The following is an 18949-nucleotide window of genomic DNA, read 5'->3' as shown; positions in this document are numbered from 1 at the left end:
CACCATTCTGGGACGGTGACTCCCCAGCCTCCCTTTGCAGCTGTGCCACTGCATCACCACTCTTTGTAGGTGAAATGTTTCCTAACGTCCAGCCTGAGTCACCAGCACAGGACAGCGATGCTATCTCACAAGTTCTAAAGCGACCTAGAAAGAACTCTGCTCCACACAGGTTCAGTGAGGAAACATCTCCCTGCAGTGCATTTAGCAAGCATAAAGAGGCTGGAAACTTCACTTCCACTTAAATTAATTGTAGTGAGTGATAGCTCAGCAACACGGGTTCTTGATTGTGCTGCAACACCTTTTGGATACGGAGGCAATCATAGAATCACAGAATCCTAGAATGGCCTGGGTTGCAAAGGAGCACAGTGTTCATCTGGTCCCAACCCCCTGCTGGGTGCAGGTCGCCAACCAGCAGCCCAGGCTGCCCAGAGAACCCACAGGGTGCCGTAAGGATCCATAGTGAGCCACAGTGATCCATAGGGTGCCATAGGGATCCAGAGGGTGCCATAGGGATCCGTAGGGTGCCATGAAGATCCACAGGGTGCCATAGGGATCCATAGGGTGCCATGAGGACCCACAGGGTGCCATGAGGATCCATAGGGTGCCATGAGGATCCATAGGGTGCCAAAAGGATCCATAGGGTGCCATACGGACCCATAATCATAGAATCATTGTAGAACCCCAGCATGGCCTGGGCTGCAAAGGAGCCCAGCGCTCATCAGTTCCAACCCCTGCTGTGTGCAGGTCGCCAACCAGCAGCCCAGGCTGCCCAGAGCCACATCCAGCCTGGCCTCGGATGCCTGCAGGGATGGGATGAGCATCCACAGCCTCCTTGGGCAACCTGTGCCACTGCCTCACCACCCTCTGCATGAAAAACTGCCTCCTCACATCCAACCCAAACCTCCCCTGGCTCACTTTAAAGCCATTCCCCTTGTCCTGTCACCACCCACCCTCGCAAACATTACCCCAGGCAATGCCAGGGGCCGATAACCAGCAGCACCAGCACCCTCTGCGTGGCACTAAAAATGTGGCTGAAGTGCAGAGCTATTTCCAAGCCCACCCATCAGCTGCCCACAGGCACGCTCCTGTGCTCAGAAATGCCGCTCAGGGCTGCACGGGTGCCCTCAGGTCCGTCCATGGGGCTCACCAGGCACCCCACTGCTCCTCCCACAGCTGTCAGCGCTGCGGTCACATTCCTTTGGCACTTGCAGGTTTGTCCAGATGCAAGATTTCATGCAATGAAACTCAGATCGCCGCACCCCCCTCAACCCCAGTGAAATCAATGTGTGTTTTTTCACCAGCTGTTTCTGGTTAGCCAGACCAGGCGCCTGCAGAACTGGGGCACTGGATGAAAACGCAGCATATAGCAAATGCAGAGGGGGAGACAGCATAAATGCTTGGGTTTACACTGACATTCCTCCAATTGATCCAACTGAGCAGCTCTAAAAATAAGCCCGGAGCGCTATGAATAAACCATAAGTTAAGTGCTCTGAGAGCTGATTTACAGCCGTGATGGAACCACTGAAGAGATGCTTTGTAGGAGGCGTTTCCCAGCACCTTGCAGGAACGAGAACCAGTTTGGGGCCCGCGTAGTATTTTTAACATTAACTCAGTGCAAGGATGGAGTTGCATCCGTAACATCCACGGTAGCACAGAGTGCCACAGGCGACGGATGGCGAATGGCATGATAGCAGCAGCGCAGGGAAATACCCCGTACAGGGAATAAAGGCAAGAACGTTGTTTTAAGGAACAGAGGTGCACGCAGACCTACGCCTGATCCCAAAGCTCTGCAGCTCTGCAGATGGAAGCCAGCTGAGCCGTGCCGCGCTGGGGCTGCGTCCTGCTGACAGCAGCCAACCCTCCTCTACCCATGCGCTTGTCAGCAAAGTGCCCCTACTGCCTCCAACTCGGGGCTTCCAATAGAAGGCACTGATAAAATGGAGCGAGTTCAGTGCAGAGATGGCAAAACCGTGCAGGGCTGCAGCGCTGGGAGGGGAGGCAGAGGGAGCAGGATTTGCTCTGCCCGATGGCTTTGGGGAACCCAATGGCAGCACGCCTGTAGCTGCTGGGTGCTGAGAGGATGGAGGAACCGGGCTGTTGGCGGAGAGAAAGGAGAGAAGAGACAGACCTGAACAGGGATGTTCTGGGTGGACCCAAGGAAATCCTTTTTCTTGGTGAGAATGTTCAAACAGTGGACCAGGGGCCCACAGAGGCTATTGGATCTCCATCCCTTGAGGATTTCAGGACCCCGTTGGACTCCTGATGTCCTTTCCCAGCTTAGCAACTGCGTGGCAGAATGAGACCCAGCACTGGATACCCAATTTAGTTCATTCAGCAGTGATTAATCCAGGAAGCTGCTCCTGAGACCAGAAGTGGATTCAGCACTTCAAAATGCTGTCAGACCCACGGCGCCCACCCTTCCTGCAAACAACCCTGGGACAAACACACAAAGCCCTTGAATCGAAGATGCTGAGTGAAATCCAGCAACCTGGGAGACAGAGATGATCTCACAGAGCTTATTCCTGGCACCTGAAACTGACTCCAGGATGCTAATAATACAGAAAATTGCGAAAGAAGACTTTAAAACTAAGCTGCCACCACAGAATCACTGAAAATAAGAGCTAAAAGGGTTCAGGACACCATCCCAGAGAATCATAGGATCATTAAGGTTGGAAAAGACCTCTAAGAACATCGAGGCCACCTGTCAGCACAACCCCATTGTGCCCACTCATACACTCATCAAATCGCTGAGGTTGGAAAAGAACCCCAAGATCCCCACGTCCAACCCCAACCCATCCCACCATGCCCACTGCCCACGTCCCCAGGTGCCATCAGGTGCCACCAGGTGCCACCAGGTGCCTCCAGGGATGCAGACCCCCCACTTTCCTGTTCCGACAGCCACTCTGACCGTACCTGGGCTGACCTTACCTTCCTGGTCTCCACATCAAAGGGCTCTGGCGTGGGGGTTTTGGCTTTCTGAGGGTCCTCCGGGGGCTGAGAGAGTGCCCGTGGGAGGGCATGGGGTCTGGAAACAGCGAAATTCATCAGAGGGTAAATCCCATTCCTGGTACAGACACAGAGAGAGGAGACAACCAGCTGAGCCCCGTCCTCCTGCTGCCACGGTGAAGCTCTGTCCGTCCGTGCGGAGACCACAGAGGGGCTCAAATGGGCGACTAAGCACGGTCCTGCCAGCGGGACACTCCGTGTGATGGGATCCGGGGATGTCCCAAAACCCACCTGACATCTTCTAAGAACTTGTCGAGCTCAAGGAACGAGACCTCCGAGTACCTGGGAGGGAAGGATGGGAATGTCACCGCGAGAGCAGGGCAGGAGAGCAGCACGAAGGGCTGCGGTGGTGACAGCGCGGTCAGGGTGGATGCAGGTCCTGGGCTACAAACCCTCACCTCCACTGTGCTCCGGGCCGACCCTCACGCCGGATCTCTGCCATCACCATGTTCAGGTCCAGCTCCTTTATCTTCTCCTCCACCACGTTCTCTGGCATCAGATCTAGGGCAGAGCCAGAGAGGGGCATCAGCCCGGAGGTGCTGCAGGCTGGGCTCTGCGCTCGCGGCCGTTCTCCACGGCTCCTCCATCCCTCCAGCTCTGCGGGGCCAGGAGCACGAGCTCAGTGGGGCAGGGCAGTCTCCTGTTACTCACACTGGTTGTTGATGAAGCAGTGTGCTGCCAGCAGCTTCAGGGAATGGACCTCGAAGAGCACGCGGTGGAAGAGGAGGCTGTTGGCCGTCGGCCGCTTGTCGGGGTTGAGGGTCAGGCACGACAGAATGAACTCCTGAGGGTCAAACACAAAGCATGAGCTGGAGGCAAAGCCCCGTTCCACGTCTGTTCCAGTGCTCGGTAACTCTGTTGGTGAAGAAATTGTTCCTAATATCCAACCTGAACCTCCCCTGGTCAATTTCAAGCCGTCACCTCTCATCCTGCCTTACCTCGTAGGATGCCTGGGAGAATTGCGGAATGACACAAGAGAATGGGGGGAACACGCATGCACACACGACGGAACGTTTTGGGGATGAACACGGAGAGATGCACGCTGCCGTCTGAGCCCCGTACCGAGCACTTCAGCCTGCCCTGCCTTCTCACCAAGCCCCGTCCGTCAGATATTGATAAGCATTTATCAAATCCCCTCTTGGCCTTCTCTCCCCCAGGTGCACAGCCCCAGGGCTCTCAGACTCCCCATCGGGAGATGTTCCAACCCCCTCCCATCTCCGCACCCTTTGCTGGGCTCTCCCAGCAGTTCCCAGCCTGCCCTGAACTGGGAGCCCCGTGCTGGGCGCAGTGCTCCAGCGGTGCCCCCCCAGGGCACGGCAGAGTGGGGAGAACCTCGTGCCCTGCTGGCCACGCTCTGCGCAATGTACCCCAGGGTCCCATCAGTCCCCTTGGCAATCAGGGCACACCGCTGGCTCACAGTCAGCCTGCTGGCCACCAGAACCCCCAGGTCCTTCTCTACAGAGCGTGCACACGTGTCTACACGTGCACCTACTGGATCTGTTGTCCCAGTGGGACAACATGTGGGGACAAGATCTCATCACGACCAGCCGAGCAGGAAGGATCCTGGTGCCCCTCAGCCTGCCAGACTGCTGCCCGTGCTCCCAGGAGGCTGCTCCAGGGCCACCGAAACATGCGGGTCCGGCTGTGTCCCAGTGGCTCCGTCCCACAGCTCGGCTGCCCGCACTCACCCTCATGTTGGGGTCATCCAGAGAATGCCGTGCCCTCATGATGGCCTCCTCCGAGACCCGCGTGTCACCGTTGGTCTGGATCTCCAGCACTGCCATCTGGGGAAGGAGGAGCGCAGCTGTGTCTGCAGGCAGCCAAGCCCTGGCTCAGTCCTCGGGGCCCATTTCTCTACCCCGGTGCTGCACAGGTAACGCCAACAGCCCCGCAGCCCCTCACAGCAGCACTGAATGTCCCTGTCCCATGTGCTCCCCTCGCTGGGGGTGCCACAGCCCGTGGAGGCTGAGCCAGAGCAGCAGTGGATGCTTTGCTGAGCCCAGCAGTAGTGCCTCCACCTCCATAGAATCATAGAATCATAGAATCATAGAATCCTAGCATGGCCTGGGTTGCAAAGGAGCACGATGCTCATCTGGTTCCAACCCCCTGCTGTGTGCAGGTCGCCAACCAGCAGCCCAGGCTGCCCAGAGCCACATCCAGCCTGGACCCGCAGCTCACAGCCAGGTGTGGGGAGCTCCCGGGCAGCCAGCAGGCCCCACAAGGCACTACCCTGCCCCATAAGTGGGGGTCCCGCAGGTTCCCAGGCTGTGCAGCAGCCCAGCTCCGTACCTCCAGCGCGCACATCCCAAAGGAGAAGATGTCCACGGCGGTCCCGTCGGTCTTCTCTGCAGAACCAAACCAGGAGCCCATCAGCCCAGTTGTGGTGGGATTCTCCCCGCCCCCCCAGGAGCAGCCGACGTCCCCACCTACGGACCCTTCTCCCCACACACTTCTACCTGTGCCTGCTTCCCTGCCCCGACACCCGGAGCTCTGCACAAACCTCCCCGATTCACTCAGAAGACCCGAGATGGGGCTCGCGCTGTGTGTGCACAAGGCACAAAGGCTCCCTGCTCCTTTTTCCCACTCACTCGAACACTTCACGCGCTGCTGAGCGCTTCTGAGCCAGAACCTTTTCAGACAGCGACCCGAGGTGGTGCTGAGACCTGGTTCTGAACCACCAATATCCAACTCTCAGCCCAGCTCACCGCTATGTGGGCACGGCTATTCCCCATGCGCTCCGTGCTCATCAGCGCCATGTTTCACCTACAGTGCTGGCACAACCATCCACACTCACAAGATCTTCTCTCGGCTGACAGCTTCAGCTCTAAAGGCACCAAACTGCAAACCCGCAGCGGCCAAACACTGAACCACAGCCCTCCCTCACCCCCCCAAAACTGAGCCCCACTCACGGCCGTATTCCGGGGGAAAGAAATGCAAATTGCGCAGCTCCTCCCTCTCGATCCGGATGGGGCTCCGCAGGTCGTCTGGAAGGGCTGCAGGGGAACAAGAAATAATCTGAGCCACGGCTCTGCAGTGAGCACAGATGGGACTTTGGAGTGTGTCCCTGCCCGCGCAGACAGCAGCGTGGCACCCACTCCCCCAGGAGAGGCCACAGCAGCGGCGGTTCCCCTCCTGCTTGCAGCCCCAGGACCACTGCTTGGTGCCCAGTGGGGACAAAATCCACCCGGTGATGAGGTGGATGTGCTGCAGGGGGAGCAGAGGGACACTCACCGTTAGCAAACACCCGGTGCCACACTGCCGGTCAGCGCCGATGCCAAAGGAGGTAAGTGAGAAGTGCAGAGCAGGGGACACAAACAGAAGACAAGGTAATGCCACGCCTCAGAGCCGTAGAATCATTAAGGTTGGACAAGCCACTAAGATCATCGAGTCCAACCCCCACCCCATCCCCACCGTGCCCACTAAGCACGTCCCCAAGTGCCACATCTCCATGGCTCCGTAACCCCTCAGGGGTGGTGACCCCAGCACTTCCCAGGGCAGCCGTGCCAATTTCTGACCCAGCATTTCAGACGCACTGCAGGGCCTCGGCGTCCTTCCTGCACCGAGGGCCCAACACTGAGCACAGCACTGAGGTGCAGCCTCACCAGAGCTGAGCACAGAGGGATGATCACCTCCCGCTCTGCTGGCTGCACTGTTTCTGGCACAAGCCAGGCTGCCGTCGGCCTTCTTGGCCACCTGGGCCACTGCTGGCTCATGGTCAGCACCCCCAGTTCCTTCTGTGCCACAAGGGCACTGCGCACGCGTGATGCTCAGTGATCCCTCAGGGGACTCTCAGCTCTGACCCCTCCCCACAGCTCCCCGCTGCCCTCCCCATCCCCAGCCCCAGAGCTGCGGGGCCGCGTCCTACCGGAGCCGATCTTGATGAGCCCGTTGTGCTGGATGAAGATGGTGTCACTGGTGAGGTTGCCGTGGATGATGGGGGGCTCACAGGAGTGGAGGAAGCTGGGGGGCACACAGCTGCCCTGAGCACGCTGCCCAACGCAGCCCGCAGCAGCAGGACGGCGAGGCAGAGAACTTACCTGAGAGCGGACAGGATCTGCGTGCACCAGCGCTTCCAGGCCTACGGCAGAGACCAGAGCTGTGTGAGACAACCCAGGACCACCTATCGCCCGGCAGCTGGGAACCCGGCCCCCCACCGCCCCGCAGGGATCGCAGCTCGAGGATGAGCCACGCACTGCCCCAGCCACAACAGCCTCCTTTCCAGTCCTGGTTCAGCGAACACCAGCAAAGCTGAGAACCTCAGTGCTGCGATCCTCAATGGCAGACACAGCTCTGCAGGGCACCAAAACCCAGTGGGAGTGTGGACACACGCACCACAGAGGGGGCAAAAGCTCGCCGCGCTCATGGGGTCCGTGCACACGGTTTGTACCAACGGTGAATCCCAATTCTACCGCTGCACGGCTGTGGCAGTGAGCTCAGGCTTGGGGGAGGGCAATGGGATCAGCACAGATCCCAGAATCACAGCTGGGTGATGCAGGGGATCATAGAGTCGTGGAGGTTGGAGTCCCCTAAGACCATGCAGTCCAACCTCAACCCATCACGCACACGGAATCACAGAATGGTTGGGTTGGAGGGGACCCCAAGGATGACGAAGCTCCAACCCCCACCAATGCAGGGCCACCAACCTCCACATCTCACAGCAGCCCAGGCTGCCCAGGGCCCCATCCAACCTGGCCTTGAACACCTCCAGGGATGGACGGGGATCCACAGCCTCTCTGGGCAGCTGTTCCAGCACCTCCCCGCTCTCACACCAAACAACTTCCCCCTCACATCCAACTGAAATCTGCCCTCCCTCCCCTTCCAACCATTCCCCTGTCCTGCTGTTATCTCCCCTTTCCAAGAGCTGATCCCCTCCTGTCTGCAGGCTCCCTTCAGGTCCCGCAGGCTGCACTGAGGTCACCCCGCAGCTTCTCTTCTCCAGGCTGAACAAGCCCAGCTCCCTCAGCCTGGCTTCGCAGTGGAGGTGCTGCAGCCCCCTGCTCATCTCTGTGCTCCTCTGGACCCTCTCCAACAGCTCCCTGTCCTTCTTGTCCTGGGGGCTCCAGCCCTGGACGCAGTGCTGCAGGTGGGGCCTCACAAGAGCCGAGCAGAGGGGGACGATCACCTCCCTGTCCCTGCTGGCCACCCCTCTGCTGATGGAGCCCAGGATCCCATTTGCTTTCGAGCTGCAGGAGCACACTGCTGCCTCACGTTCAGTTCTTCACCCCCCAGGACCCCCAGGTCCTTCCCTGCAGGGCTAAATCCCCACGGTGTGCACTGACCATGACCCCATGGACATCTCCATGCTCCTGAACACCACCAGGGATGGTGACTCCCCCACCTCCCTGGGCAGCTGTACCAATGCCTGACTCTTCTGGAAAGAAATTGTTCCTAATATCCAACCTGAACATCCCTCGGAGCAACGGGAGGCCACCACTGCTATGAACATCACTGTTGGAACAGCACTCATCTGCTCTGCTTTGTAAGAGAGCCGAGACCCTCCCAGCAGGCACGGAGCTGCTCCCTTCCATGGATGCGCTCCTAGGCAACCTACCCTGGCATTCATGGCCTTGTGGTTTTTCTTGGTTTTCTTCAGGAACTGCTTCAGGCTCCCCGAAGACACATATTCTGTGATGAAAATGACCTGGGGGGGACAGAGGTGTCAGTTTCCTGCCCAGCTCACGTGCTGCACCACGCGAGGCTGAGGCTGAGCGTCCTGCTGCGTGTCCTGGGCAATCATTAAGGTTGGAAAAGACCTCCAAGATCATCGAGTCTGACTGCCAACCCATCCCCACCCTGCCCACTAAACTGAAGTGCCCTGAAGTGCCACATCTCCGCGGTTCTGGAACACCTCCAGGGATGGAGACTCCTCCACTTCCCCAGGCAGCCCAAGCCAATGCCCGATCGGTTTCAGAGAAGAAATTTTTCCTAATTTCCAACCTGAAGCAGGGCAGTCCTGGGAGCAGGGTGAGCAGAGGACCCCGGGATCCCACCGCCATCCCTCCCAGCCTGGCATCCGACCCCCACATCCCCCTACCCGTGCCTTCGAGTCCTTCACATCCAGCCAGTATTTATGGAGCTTCACGATGTTGGGGTGGTCCACCAGCACCAGCTGCTCAAACATGGTCTTGATCTTCTCCTACGTGCAGAGAAAGGACAGCTGAGATGGCAGCTCTGGGGGCACGGCAGGACACCACAGAGAGCACAGGAAGGTGGGGAGCAGCTCCAGGTCGGGGAAAAGCTGCTTTTGGGGTACAGAAGACACAGGGAGCCGTGGGCACGTTCCTCACCACGAGGGGTGATTACCTCGTGTGCTTTGAAGGCCTTCTTGTCAGTGAAGAGCAGCTCATTCCACACCACCTCCACGCCTTCCTCCGTGTCCATGGCGAGGAAGGTGCTCTGGATGCCCGGCATGTTCCCCTGGTTCACCTGCGAGGCACGAGAAGCTGTGAGGCCGCCCACGAGCGTGCCCTGCCCGCAGCTCCCACCCCACACACAGACTCACGCCCAGCACTACATGGATGTGCGTGGATCTCCTGTTCCGGGATCCCCGTCCACAGGACGCTCAGGCTGGGACACGAGGAGCACCCAGGCACCCAGCCTGCCCTGCCCGGCCCTCAGGACCCCCATTCCTGGGGGCTCAGGTCCCCGGGACACGAGGGCACAGAACGAAGCCAGACATTGGGAGCAGCTCCCAGCACAGCAGGATGTCACCGTGAGAGCCACCCAGCTCCAAGCCACAGCCCATGTGGACCCCACACCCCAGCAGACATTGGGGAACGTCCCACGCTCTGAGCTGATGGCTGCAGACGCAGTGGACAGGGCAGACTGGAAGGTCCAGACCAACCAAAGGCATCACATCAGCCTTGTCAACATCAAGGAGGCTGTGGATGCTCATCCCATCCCTGCAGGCATCCGAGGCCAGGCTGGATGTGGCTCTGGGCACCTGGGCTGCTGGTTGGTGACCTGCACACAGCAGGGGGTTGGAACCAGGTGAGCACTGTGTTCCTTTGCAACCCAGGCCATTCTAGGGTTCTGTGATTCCATGATCTCAGGCTGACTGTGGCTACATCACAACCCGGGGTACATCTGATGAGCTCCCATCCCCTGAGCTGTGACCCCAACAGACAGCGACTCTGCCATCAGCAAGGCTGCAAACTGCATCCAGCATCATCATCAGTGACGGCAGCGGTGGGACTGAGTGCTCCCTCAGCAAAGGGGTTGGGTGACACCAAGCCGTGGGGTGCGGCCGACCCAACAGAAGGAAGGGATGGCACCAGAGGGATGGGGGTGGGCTGGGGGACTGAGCCCACGGGAACCCAGGGAGGTTCAGTAAATCCAAATGTGAGGTCAGCACGTGGGTCACAGCAACCCGGCTATCAGTGTGAGCTGGGAGATGGAAGGGTAGAATCACAGAATGACAGAATGGTTGGGTTGGAAGGGACCCCAAGGATCACGAAGCTCCAACCCCCCACCAATGCAGGGCCACCAACCTCCACATCTCACAGCAGCCCAGGCTGCCCAGGGCCCCATCCAACCTGGCCTTGAACACCTCCAGGGATGGACGGGGATCCACAGCCTCTCTGGGCAGCTGTTCCAGCACCTCCCCGCTCTCACACCAAACAACTTCCCCCTCACATCCAACTGAAATCTGCCCTCCCTCACCTTCCAACCATTCCCCTGTCCTGCTGTTCTCTCCCCTTTCCAAGAGCTGATCCCCTCCTGTCTGCAGGCTCCCTTGAGGTCCCGCAGGCTGCACTGAGGTCACCCCGCAGCTTCTCTTCTCCAGGCTGAACAAGCCCAAGGCAAGGCACAGCCCCGCCAAAAAGGATTTGGGGTGCTGGTGGTTGGCAGCTGGGCTCAAGCCAGCACTGTGCCCTCGCAGCCCAGAGAGCCAACCGTACCCCAGGCTGCATCAGAAGCGTTCAGTGCAGGGCAGTTGGACCGGATGCTCTTACAGCTCCCTTCCAACTCAAAGCACCTGTGATTCCGTGAGGGGGTTCTCCCCACCAGGAGCAGAGTCCCCCCTGCACACGAGCAGCCCTGCATCCCCCTCCCGGCGGATGGGACCCCCTGCCTCTTCCGGCACGGCGTGGAGCTGCCGGCATGCGGATGAATGCAGGATTGTTCTGCTGCTGCTCGGGGCTCGGACGCTGTGGCACGGGGCAGCTCGTGGGCACGGCGCCGGGGGGGTGTGCAGCACCCCCGGCTCATTGGCAGGGAACAGATGGGCGCTCGTGGCCCAGTTCCTGCTGCAAGGGCACAAAGAGCTTCTATTATTTGTTCCCCCCGCCCGCGGGCTCCGCGTGCCCAGCAGAGCTCAGCAATGCAGCCAGCTGGCCTGGGCTCAGCCTGCATGGGCTCAGCCTGCCGGGGCTCCGTGCGCTCAGCTGCTCCGGTGGGGACAGGACAAGGTGAAGGAGAACAGATTTGGGTAGGAAGCGAAGGGGAAATCTGTTTCCCCGGAGGCGGTGAGGCCCCGGCTCCGCTGCCCAGAGAAGTGGGGGTGCCCCATCCCTGGAGGTGCTCAGGGCTGTGGATGGAGCCCTGGGCAGCTGAGCTGGGGGCACACAGCCCACTGCGGGGGTGGGGCTGAGGGTCCCTTCCAGCCCAACCAGTCTTCGGTTCTGTGATCCTTAAGGACCTTTCCAACACATCCCATCACACAGTTCTGTGATCTCATCATAGAATGGCCTGGGTTGCAAAGGAGCACAGTGCTCATCTGGTCCCAACCCCCTGCTGGGTGCAGGTCGCCAACCAGCAGCCCAGGCTGCACAGAGAATCCACAGGGTGCCATAAGGATCCATAGTGAGCCACAGTGATCCATAGGGTGCCATAGGGATCCAGAGGGTGCCACAGAAATCCAAAGGGTGTCACAAGGATCCATAGGGAGCCATAGGAATCCACAGGGTGCCATAAGAATCCTTAGGGTGCCACAGGGATCCACAGGGTACCATAAGGATCCAAAGGGTGCCACAGGGACCCATAATCATAGAATCATTGTAGAGTCCTAGCATGGCCAGGGCTGCAAAGGAGCCCAGCGCTCATCAGTTCCAACCCCTGCTGTGTGCAGGTCGCCAACCAGCAGCCCAGGCTGCCCAGAGCCACATCCAGCCTGGCCTCGGATGCCTGCAGGGATGGGATGAGCATCCACAGCCTCCTTGGGCAACCTGTGCCACTGCCTCACCACCCTCTGGGTGATCTTTAAAGTCCCTTCCAACCAACCCATTCTATGACCTACGATTCCATGAGGCTGTGCTGGGAGGGGAGGGCTGAGGGAAGCCCCTGTGCTTCCTTCAGTGTCCATGAAGCTGCTCTTCTGTCCACCTCAAAAAACACCAATGGAAAACCACCTCACGGTCCTGAGAAAAACCCCGAGCTGACACCAGCGAGCAGCCACTGTGTGCTGAACGGCCGCAGAACTCAGGCTGGGCAGCAGCCCCACGCACGGAGCTCCCAGCTGCACCTCTAAATAAATGCTGTCTATGATCACGGAGGGGACTGAGGGCAAAAGGAGCGGCCACAGCCACGGCTGTGATCTCAGCCTGCGCCTCTCAGGGCTCTCTGCCCATCAGCTCTGTGAGGCAAAGCTCCTCCTGCAGCGGACTGGGAAATTCTCGGGTTCCTTCCAGAAAGGCCCTGGCAGGAGCTGAGGCTGCGTGGGGGGACCATGGGGACGGGTAAGCGGAGGTTACGATAGATCAGATTGCGTCTTACAATAAATCGCTCCTTTTGTGCTTCTCACATTACGGAGGCTGAAACTGCAGACAGAAAAAGGTTTGGTGATGGAGCACCGGGGCCGTGGGGGAGCAGCGGTTCTACCAGGAGGGCTGGGAATGCTCACAGCAGCGCCCAGCCGCCCCTCCGTGCAGAGATGCTGATCCAACCCGAAGCACGTGAAGCTGCTTCCTCACATCCCATCGCCACCCGCAAACAGAGACCGACCCTCTTTGCTGCGACCTCCCTTCACGTCCCTGCAGATGGGGTCCGCCCTCAGCCTCCTCTTCTGCAGATTAGCAGCCCCAGCTCCTTCCCCTGCTCCCCTTGTGTCGTCTGCTCCCTCCTCCAGCTGTACTGCTGCTCTCTGCCCATGCACTCTCACCGCTGCTGAGCACTGAGGCTCCCTGGTTCTGATACAAGCCGGGATGCCGTCGGCCTTCTTGGCCACCTGGACGCACGTCAGCTGGCTCTCACCAGCACCCCCAGATCCCTTTCCCATCCGGATCTGCCCTCCTGTGTGCACACAGCACAGCACCAACCCGGGGGTGGAGAGGCGCGGGGAGGCCACCTCCTGCCTGCAGGAGCTTTACTCACAGCACTTCCAAAATTTGGCACGGCTTTGCTGCTTTGTCTCCAAGGCAACTGAGCAGGGCAAAGCCTCAGCGCTCAGCCTGAGCAGCACAGGGTCACGTCAGCATCCTGGGCTCCCTGGGCAGGGGGCTGCAGGGCGGGCACAGAACGAAACTCACCAGCAGCAGCGCTGATGCCTCGGTTGTTTGGTGGCCGCAGGCATCTGCTGTGCCACGGGTCCCAACCCCACGGCATGGAGCAGAAGCCCAGCTGCAAGCAGGGGGGACACGCAGGGCACAGAGGCGGCGATGCTCACAGTGGGCACACAGTGGGGTCCCTGCTGGGATTTCCTGGGGCTGAGCAGGGAATGCTGTGCCCAGGAGAGCAGAGCAAATCCCGACCCGCTCCTCCGCTCTGGGATCTCATTAGTCTGGCTAAAAGCAAAATGTGCACGTGGGTCTTCGGGGGCTTTGCTGGAGTTACGGATGGCACAGAGCTGCACAGGGACACCTGGGTGCAGCGCCTGCGCCCTCTGAGCAGCGCACGCAGGGACGCAGAGTTGTGTGCTGGAGTGGGGGGAAATGCTGCAACACGGGAACGAATCCTCCGTCTACGTAAAAAGGAAAAGGAGCTCAGATGGCTGAAGCCACGCTGACAGCTGTGCTGCCCGTCTCAGCTCACTGAGGGCTGTGGGTGACAGACAGCTCTGGCTGCATGCTGAGCGCAGCTGGAGAAGACCTCCAAGATCCCCACGTCCAACCCAACCCACCCCGCCGTGCCCACTGCCCTCGGTGCCACATCCACACAGTGCTGGAACACCTCCAGGGTCGGTGACTGCCCCACTTCCCTGGGCAGCCTGTGCCGGTGCATCGCCTCTCTTTCCAGGGATAAGTTGTTCCTAACATCCAAGCTGACCCTCCCTCGTGCAGTGTGAGGCCATCAGCTCTCATCCTATCGCGCTTCTCTGGGAGCAGGGGCCGACCCCCTCCTCGCTCCAACCTCATTTCAGGGGGTGGGAGACAGCGGTGAGGTCTCCCCCGAGCCCCTCCTGCCCAGGTTGCGATGTGCTCAGCTGCTGTGGGACCTCACCTGGCAGCAGGTGACAGAAGCTGATGGCTGACATCCACCCTCTGCTATCTGCGGTTTGCAGCAGAACAACAGCCTGAGCCCACGGCGGCGGAGCAGCAGCAGGACGAGGGATCTGAGCTGCCAGATAAACCTGTTTTCTCTGCACGATCGTGTTACACAATGAGCAGGTGAAGGGGAACACATGAGATGGAAAATATTTTGATCCTAGTGAAGCATTTGATCCTGCTCTCACAAAAACAAACGCTCAGCACGAGATCAGAGCCGGGTGGGCAGAGGGTGAACGCGCTGCCAGCTGCAGGACTTAGCAGAGCCGGGATGGAAGGGAGCCGTGCACAGTCACTGTGCTGCAGCTCAACGCCGTGCTGTGATGGAGAGAAATGCTCGGGTGAACAACAGCTGTCCTGCACGGGTGGACCTCAAAGAGGAGAGAGGTGGCAGAACCACGGGCAGAAGAAGAATGATAGAATCACTGAGTTGGAGCAGACTTCCAAGGTCACCAAATCCAACCCCAGCACATCCCCACCGAGCCCACTCATAGAATCACGGAATCATTAAGGCTGGAAAAGACCTCTAAGATCACCCAGTCCAACCATCAGCCCTACCACCACCGGAGCGGTGGGGGCCTGGTGCCTTTCTCTCCATGCTGAAGCCTGCCCCTCCTTCTTGCCCTGCACCTGCTGCAGCAAACCTGGGATCCCTGACCTCTGTTCCACTGCTGAGCGGGCACAGAAGTCTATTTTTCCACTGCTGGCTCAGATAAGAGCCAGGCACAACGCTGCGGGCTGAAGGCAATGCCTGGTTGGTACCTCAGGGCAGAGGACTTCCTCCTGAAGGGCAAAGGAATCATAGAATCACCACAGAGCCATGGGATGGTTGGGTTGGCAGGGTCCTTACAGATCACAGAACTATGAGATGGTTGGGTTGGCAGGGTCCTTACAGATCATAGAGCCATGGGATGGTTGGGTTGGCAGGTCTTTGTAGATCACAGAACCATGGGATGGTTGGGCTGGCAGGGTCCTTACAGATCACAGAGCCATGGGATGGTTGGGTTGGCAGGGTCCTTACAGATCACAGAACCATGGGATGGTTGGGTTGGCAGGGTCCTTACAGATCACAGAGCCAAGGGATGGTTGGGTTGGCAGGGTCCTTACAGATCACAGAACCATGGGATGGTTGGGTTGGCAGGGTCCTTGTAGATCACAGAGCCATGGGATGGTTGGGTTGGAAGGGTCCTTACAGATCACAGAGCCAAGGGATGGTTGGATTGGCAGGGTCCTTACAGATCACAGAGCCATGGGATGGTTGGGTTGGCAGGGTCCTTACAGATCACAGAACCATGGGATGGTTGGGTTGGCAGGGTCCTTGTAGATCACAGAGCCATGGGATGGTTGGGTTGGCAGGGTCCTTGTAGATCACAGAGCCAGGGGATTGTTGGTCTGGCAGGGTCCTTACAGATCAGAGACCCATAGGATGATTGGGTTGGCAGGGTCCTTACAGATCACAGAGCCGTGGGATGGTTGGGTTGGCAGGGTCCTTACAGATCACAGAGCCATGGGATGGTTGGGTTGGCAGGGTCCTTACAGATCAGAGACCCATAGGATGGTTGGGTTGGCAGGGTCCTTGTAGATCACAGAGCCATGGGATGGTTGGGTTGGCAGGGTCCTTGTAGATCACAGAGCCAGGGGATTGTTGGTCTGGCAGGGTCCTTACAGATCAGAGACCCATAGGATGATTGGGTTGGCAGGATCCTTACAGATCACAGAGCCAGGGGATTGTTGGTCTGGCAGGGTCCTTACAGATCAGAGACCCATAGGATGATTGGGTTGGCAGGATCCTTACAGATCACAGAGCCAGGGGATGGTTGGTCTGGCAGGGTCCTTACAGATCAGAGACCCATAGGATGATTGGGTTGGCAGAGTCCTTACCGATCACAGAACTATGGGATGGTTGGGTTGGCAGGATCCTTACAGATCAGAGACCCATAGGATGGTTGGGTTGGCAGGGTCCTTACAGATCACAGAGCCATGGGATGGTTGGGTTGGCAGGGTCCTTACAGATCACAGAACCATGGGATGGTTGGGTTGGCAGGGTCCTTACAGATCACAGAACCATGGGATGGTTGGGTTGGAAGGGTCCTTACAGATCACAGAGCCATGGGATGGTTGGGTTGGCAGGGTCCTTACAGATCACAGAACCATGGGATGGTTGGGTTGGCAGGGTCCTTGTAGATCACAGAACCATGGGATGGTTGGGTTGGAAGGGTCCTTACAGATCACAGAACCATGGGATGGTTGGGTTGGCAGGGTCCTTACAGATCACAGAACCATGGGATGGTTGGGTTGGCAGGGTCCTTGTAGATCACAGAACCATGGGATGGTTGGGTTGGAAGGGTCCTTACAGATCACAGAGCCAAGGGATGGTTGGATTGGCAGGGTCCTTGTAGATCATAGAACCATGGGATGGTTGGGCTGGCAGGGTCCTTACAGATCACAGAGCCATGGGATGGTTGGGTTGGCAGGGTCCTTGTAGATCACAGAGCCAGGGGATTGTTGGTCTGGCAGGGTCCTTACAGATCAGAGACCCATAGGATGATTGGGTTGGCAGAGTCCTTACCGATCACAGAACTATGGGATGGTTGGGTTGGCAGGATCCTTACAGATCAGAGACCCATAGGATGGTTGGGCTGGCAGGGTCCTTACAGATCACAGAGCCATGGGATGGTTGGGTTGGCAGGGTCCTTACAGATCACAGAACCATGGGATGGTTGGGTTGGCAGGGTCCTTACAGATCACAGAACCATGGGATGGTTGGGTTGGCAGGGTCCTTACAGATCACAGAGCCATGGGATGGTTGGGTTCGCAGGGTCCTTACAGATCACAGAGCCATGGGATGGTTGGGTTGGCAGGGTCCTTACAGATCACAGAGCCATGGGATGGTTGGGTTCGCAGGGTCCTTACAGATCACAGAACCATGGGATGGTTGGGTTGGCAGGGTCCTTACAGATCACAGAACCATGGGATGGTTGGGTTGGCAGGGTCCTTACAGATCACAGAACCATGGGATGGTTGGGTTGGCAGGGTCCTTTGCAGCACAAACCATAGCTCAACCTGCACGATGCCACCACTCTTCCTCCCTGAAAGCACCAGGACCTCACATCTGACCCCCGCATGCCCACGCTGGGGAACGCTCCAGCACCACCTCTCCTATCCTTACTGCCCAGGGCCAACGTGTGGAATGGAAGAGCAAACCAACGGTGTTTGCACCATTTTGTGACATGGCTGAGGGCACCTCCTTCGTCCCAGCAGTACAAAACCAAGGCTCCCGGGACCGTGTGTGTGTTCCCTGGTTGCAGTGGAGCAAAACAAGGAAGGAGATGACGGGCACACGAGGTGCACAGCCCGCGAGGCTCCTACGCACTTGGCCACTGCACACAAAAATACCTGCAGGCAAAAACAAGCGGAAGGGCAGAAACGAGCTTGGTAAAAACAGGAAGGGACAGAACACGGAGAGCCTGGGTAATTTTAGCAGCCCTCCTTGGCATGTGGGCTGAGGAGCACAGAGGGAGCAGCTGCGTGCATTTGGGACACGGTGAGGATTGGAGCAGATGGGCAGCGAGGAGCACAGCACGCAGCCACAAACTGCAAACTGACGGCGTTCCGGTGGGGAGAACGGATGGAAATAAAGCAGTGTGCGCTGCAGGAGGAAGGAGACGTTCCTGCACCCCTCCACCCACCTTGGGCAGCCAACGTCAGCGCCCACCCAGCGCCGAGAACACGGGTTGTCGTGGCTGGGGAGGACGGAGGGATCCCAGGGATGGGGAAAGCTGCACGGAAAGCGGACCTGAAACAAATGCAGAACCACCTCGGTGCATCACCCACACAGACTGGGAGGGCATGAGTGGGACAGCGAGAGCAGCTCACTTCGCCGCCAAACCGACGGGATGAGGAGAGGCTGCGCTGCCTCCCTGCAGCAAAGGTCACCCGTCGGTGAGCTGTGCCACGCTGCAAACAAAGCGCTCAGCAAACCCCCGCGATGCCCACACCTCCATCCCAGCACGGAGCGCAGCGCTGCAGTGCCACAGAACCCTCTGCTCGCTGGGCTCAGCGGGCTGCCGGGACCCCCACAAACTGCAATGCCCCCAAAGCAGAGGGAAGGAAAACAGACGGTGTGTGGAGAAGGAGCAAAGTCCTCCAGGCTTCTCGGCTGCGCAAAAGCAAAGCGGAGCCCGGCAGCCCGGAGCCCTCCCTCCCAGCAGGGCTGGCAGCAGCGCGGCTGTCAGAAATAGCTCCGGTGGCAAAAATTAAACAGCTGGAGGCTTTCCAGCAGAACACATCGCAGCGCCGCTGATCCTCACCACAGCCTCCAGGAACACTCAAAAATGGGGAAGCTGCAGCCCCTCGGTGCCTGCAGACATTGGGTTGTTTCCCTGCCTTCTGTTTTGCTTTGGGGCCTTTCGGAACGCTTCTGGACCTCCCCACCCGGCAGGTTTCCCACTCCGTTCTCCCTAAAATCTGCTTTTGCATTTCTCCTCTTTCTACTGCTCTTTCTTTTTCCTTTTTTTCCCCGC

General features: G+C 58.8%; 1 protein-coding gene across 5 annotated transcripts in view; it reads right to left on the bottom strand.

Moving 5' to 3' along the window:
- The window catches only part of NRBP2 (nuclear receptor binding protein 2), a 31234-nt gene that overhangs the window by 5810 nt on the left and 6475 nt on the right, over nt 1-18949 (bottom strand). For 4 of the 5 annotated variants that reach the window (XR_014880718.1, XR_014880716.1, XM_085214671.1 and 1 more), the window contains exons 2-14: nt 9310-9432; nt 9041-9142; nt 8558-8647; nt 7044-7084; nt 6872-6966; nt 6238-6261; nt 5916-5999; nt 5296-5351; nt 4695-4790; nt 3658-3790; nt 3405-3507; nt 3238-3288; nt 2929-3064 (exon numbers count right to left, since the gene is read on the bottom strand). Coding sequence is in view for 2 of the 5 variants with exons in the window: in XM_085214671.1 (XP_085070797.1) it covers nt 2929-3064; nt 3238-3288; nt 3405-3507; nt 3658-3790; nt 4695-4790; nt 5296-5351; nt 5916-5999; nt 6238-6261; nt 6872-6966; nt 7044-7084; nt 8558-8647; nt 9041-9142; nt 9310-9432 (1134 nt within the window). In the remaining 3 variants the exon portion in view is untranslated. The remainder of the gene's footprint in view (nt 1-2928; nt 3065-3237; nt 3289-3404; nt 3508-3657; nt 3791-4694; nt 4791-5295; nt 5352-5915; nt 6000-6237; nt 6262-6871; nt 6967-7043; nt 7085-8557; nt 8648-9040; nt 9143-9309; nt 9433-18949) is intronic. The other variant, XR_014880717.1, reaches the window with a different exon arrangement.

This window comes from Meleagris gallopavo, chromosome 32, assembly GCF_905368555.1.
Source record: "Meleagris gallopavo chromosome 32, MGAL_WU_HG_1.1, whole genome shotgun sequence".
Classification (NCBI taxonomy): domain Eukaryota; kingdom Metazoa; phylum Chordata; class Aves; order Galliformes; family Phasianidae; genus Meleagris; species Meleagris gallopavo.
Note: the sequence above shows the minus strand (reverse complement) of the source record. Positions and strands in the feature narration are given on the sequence as shown.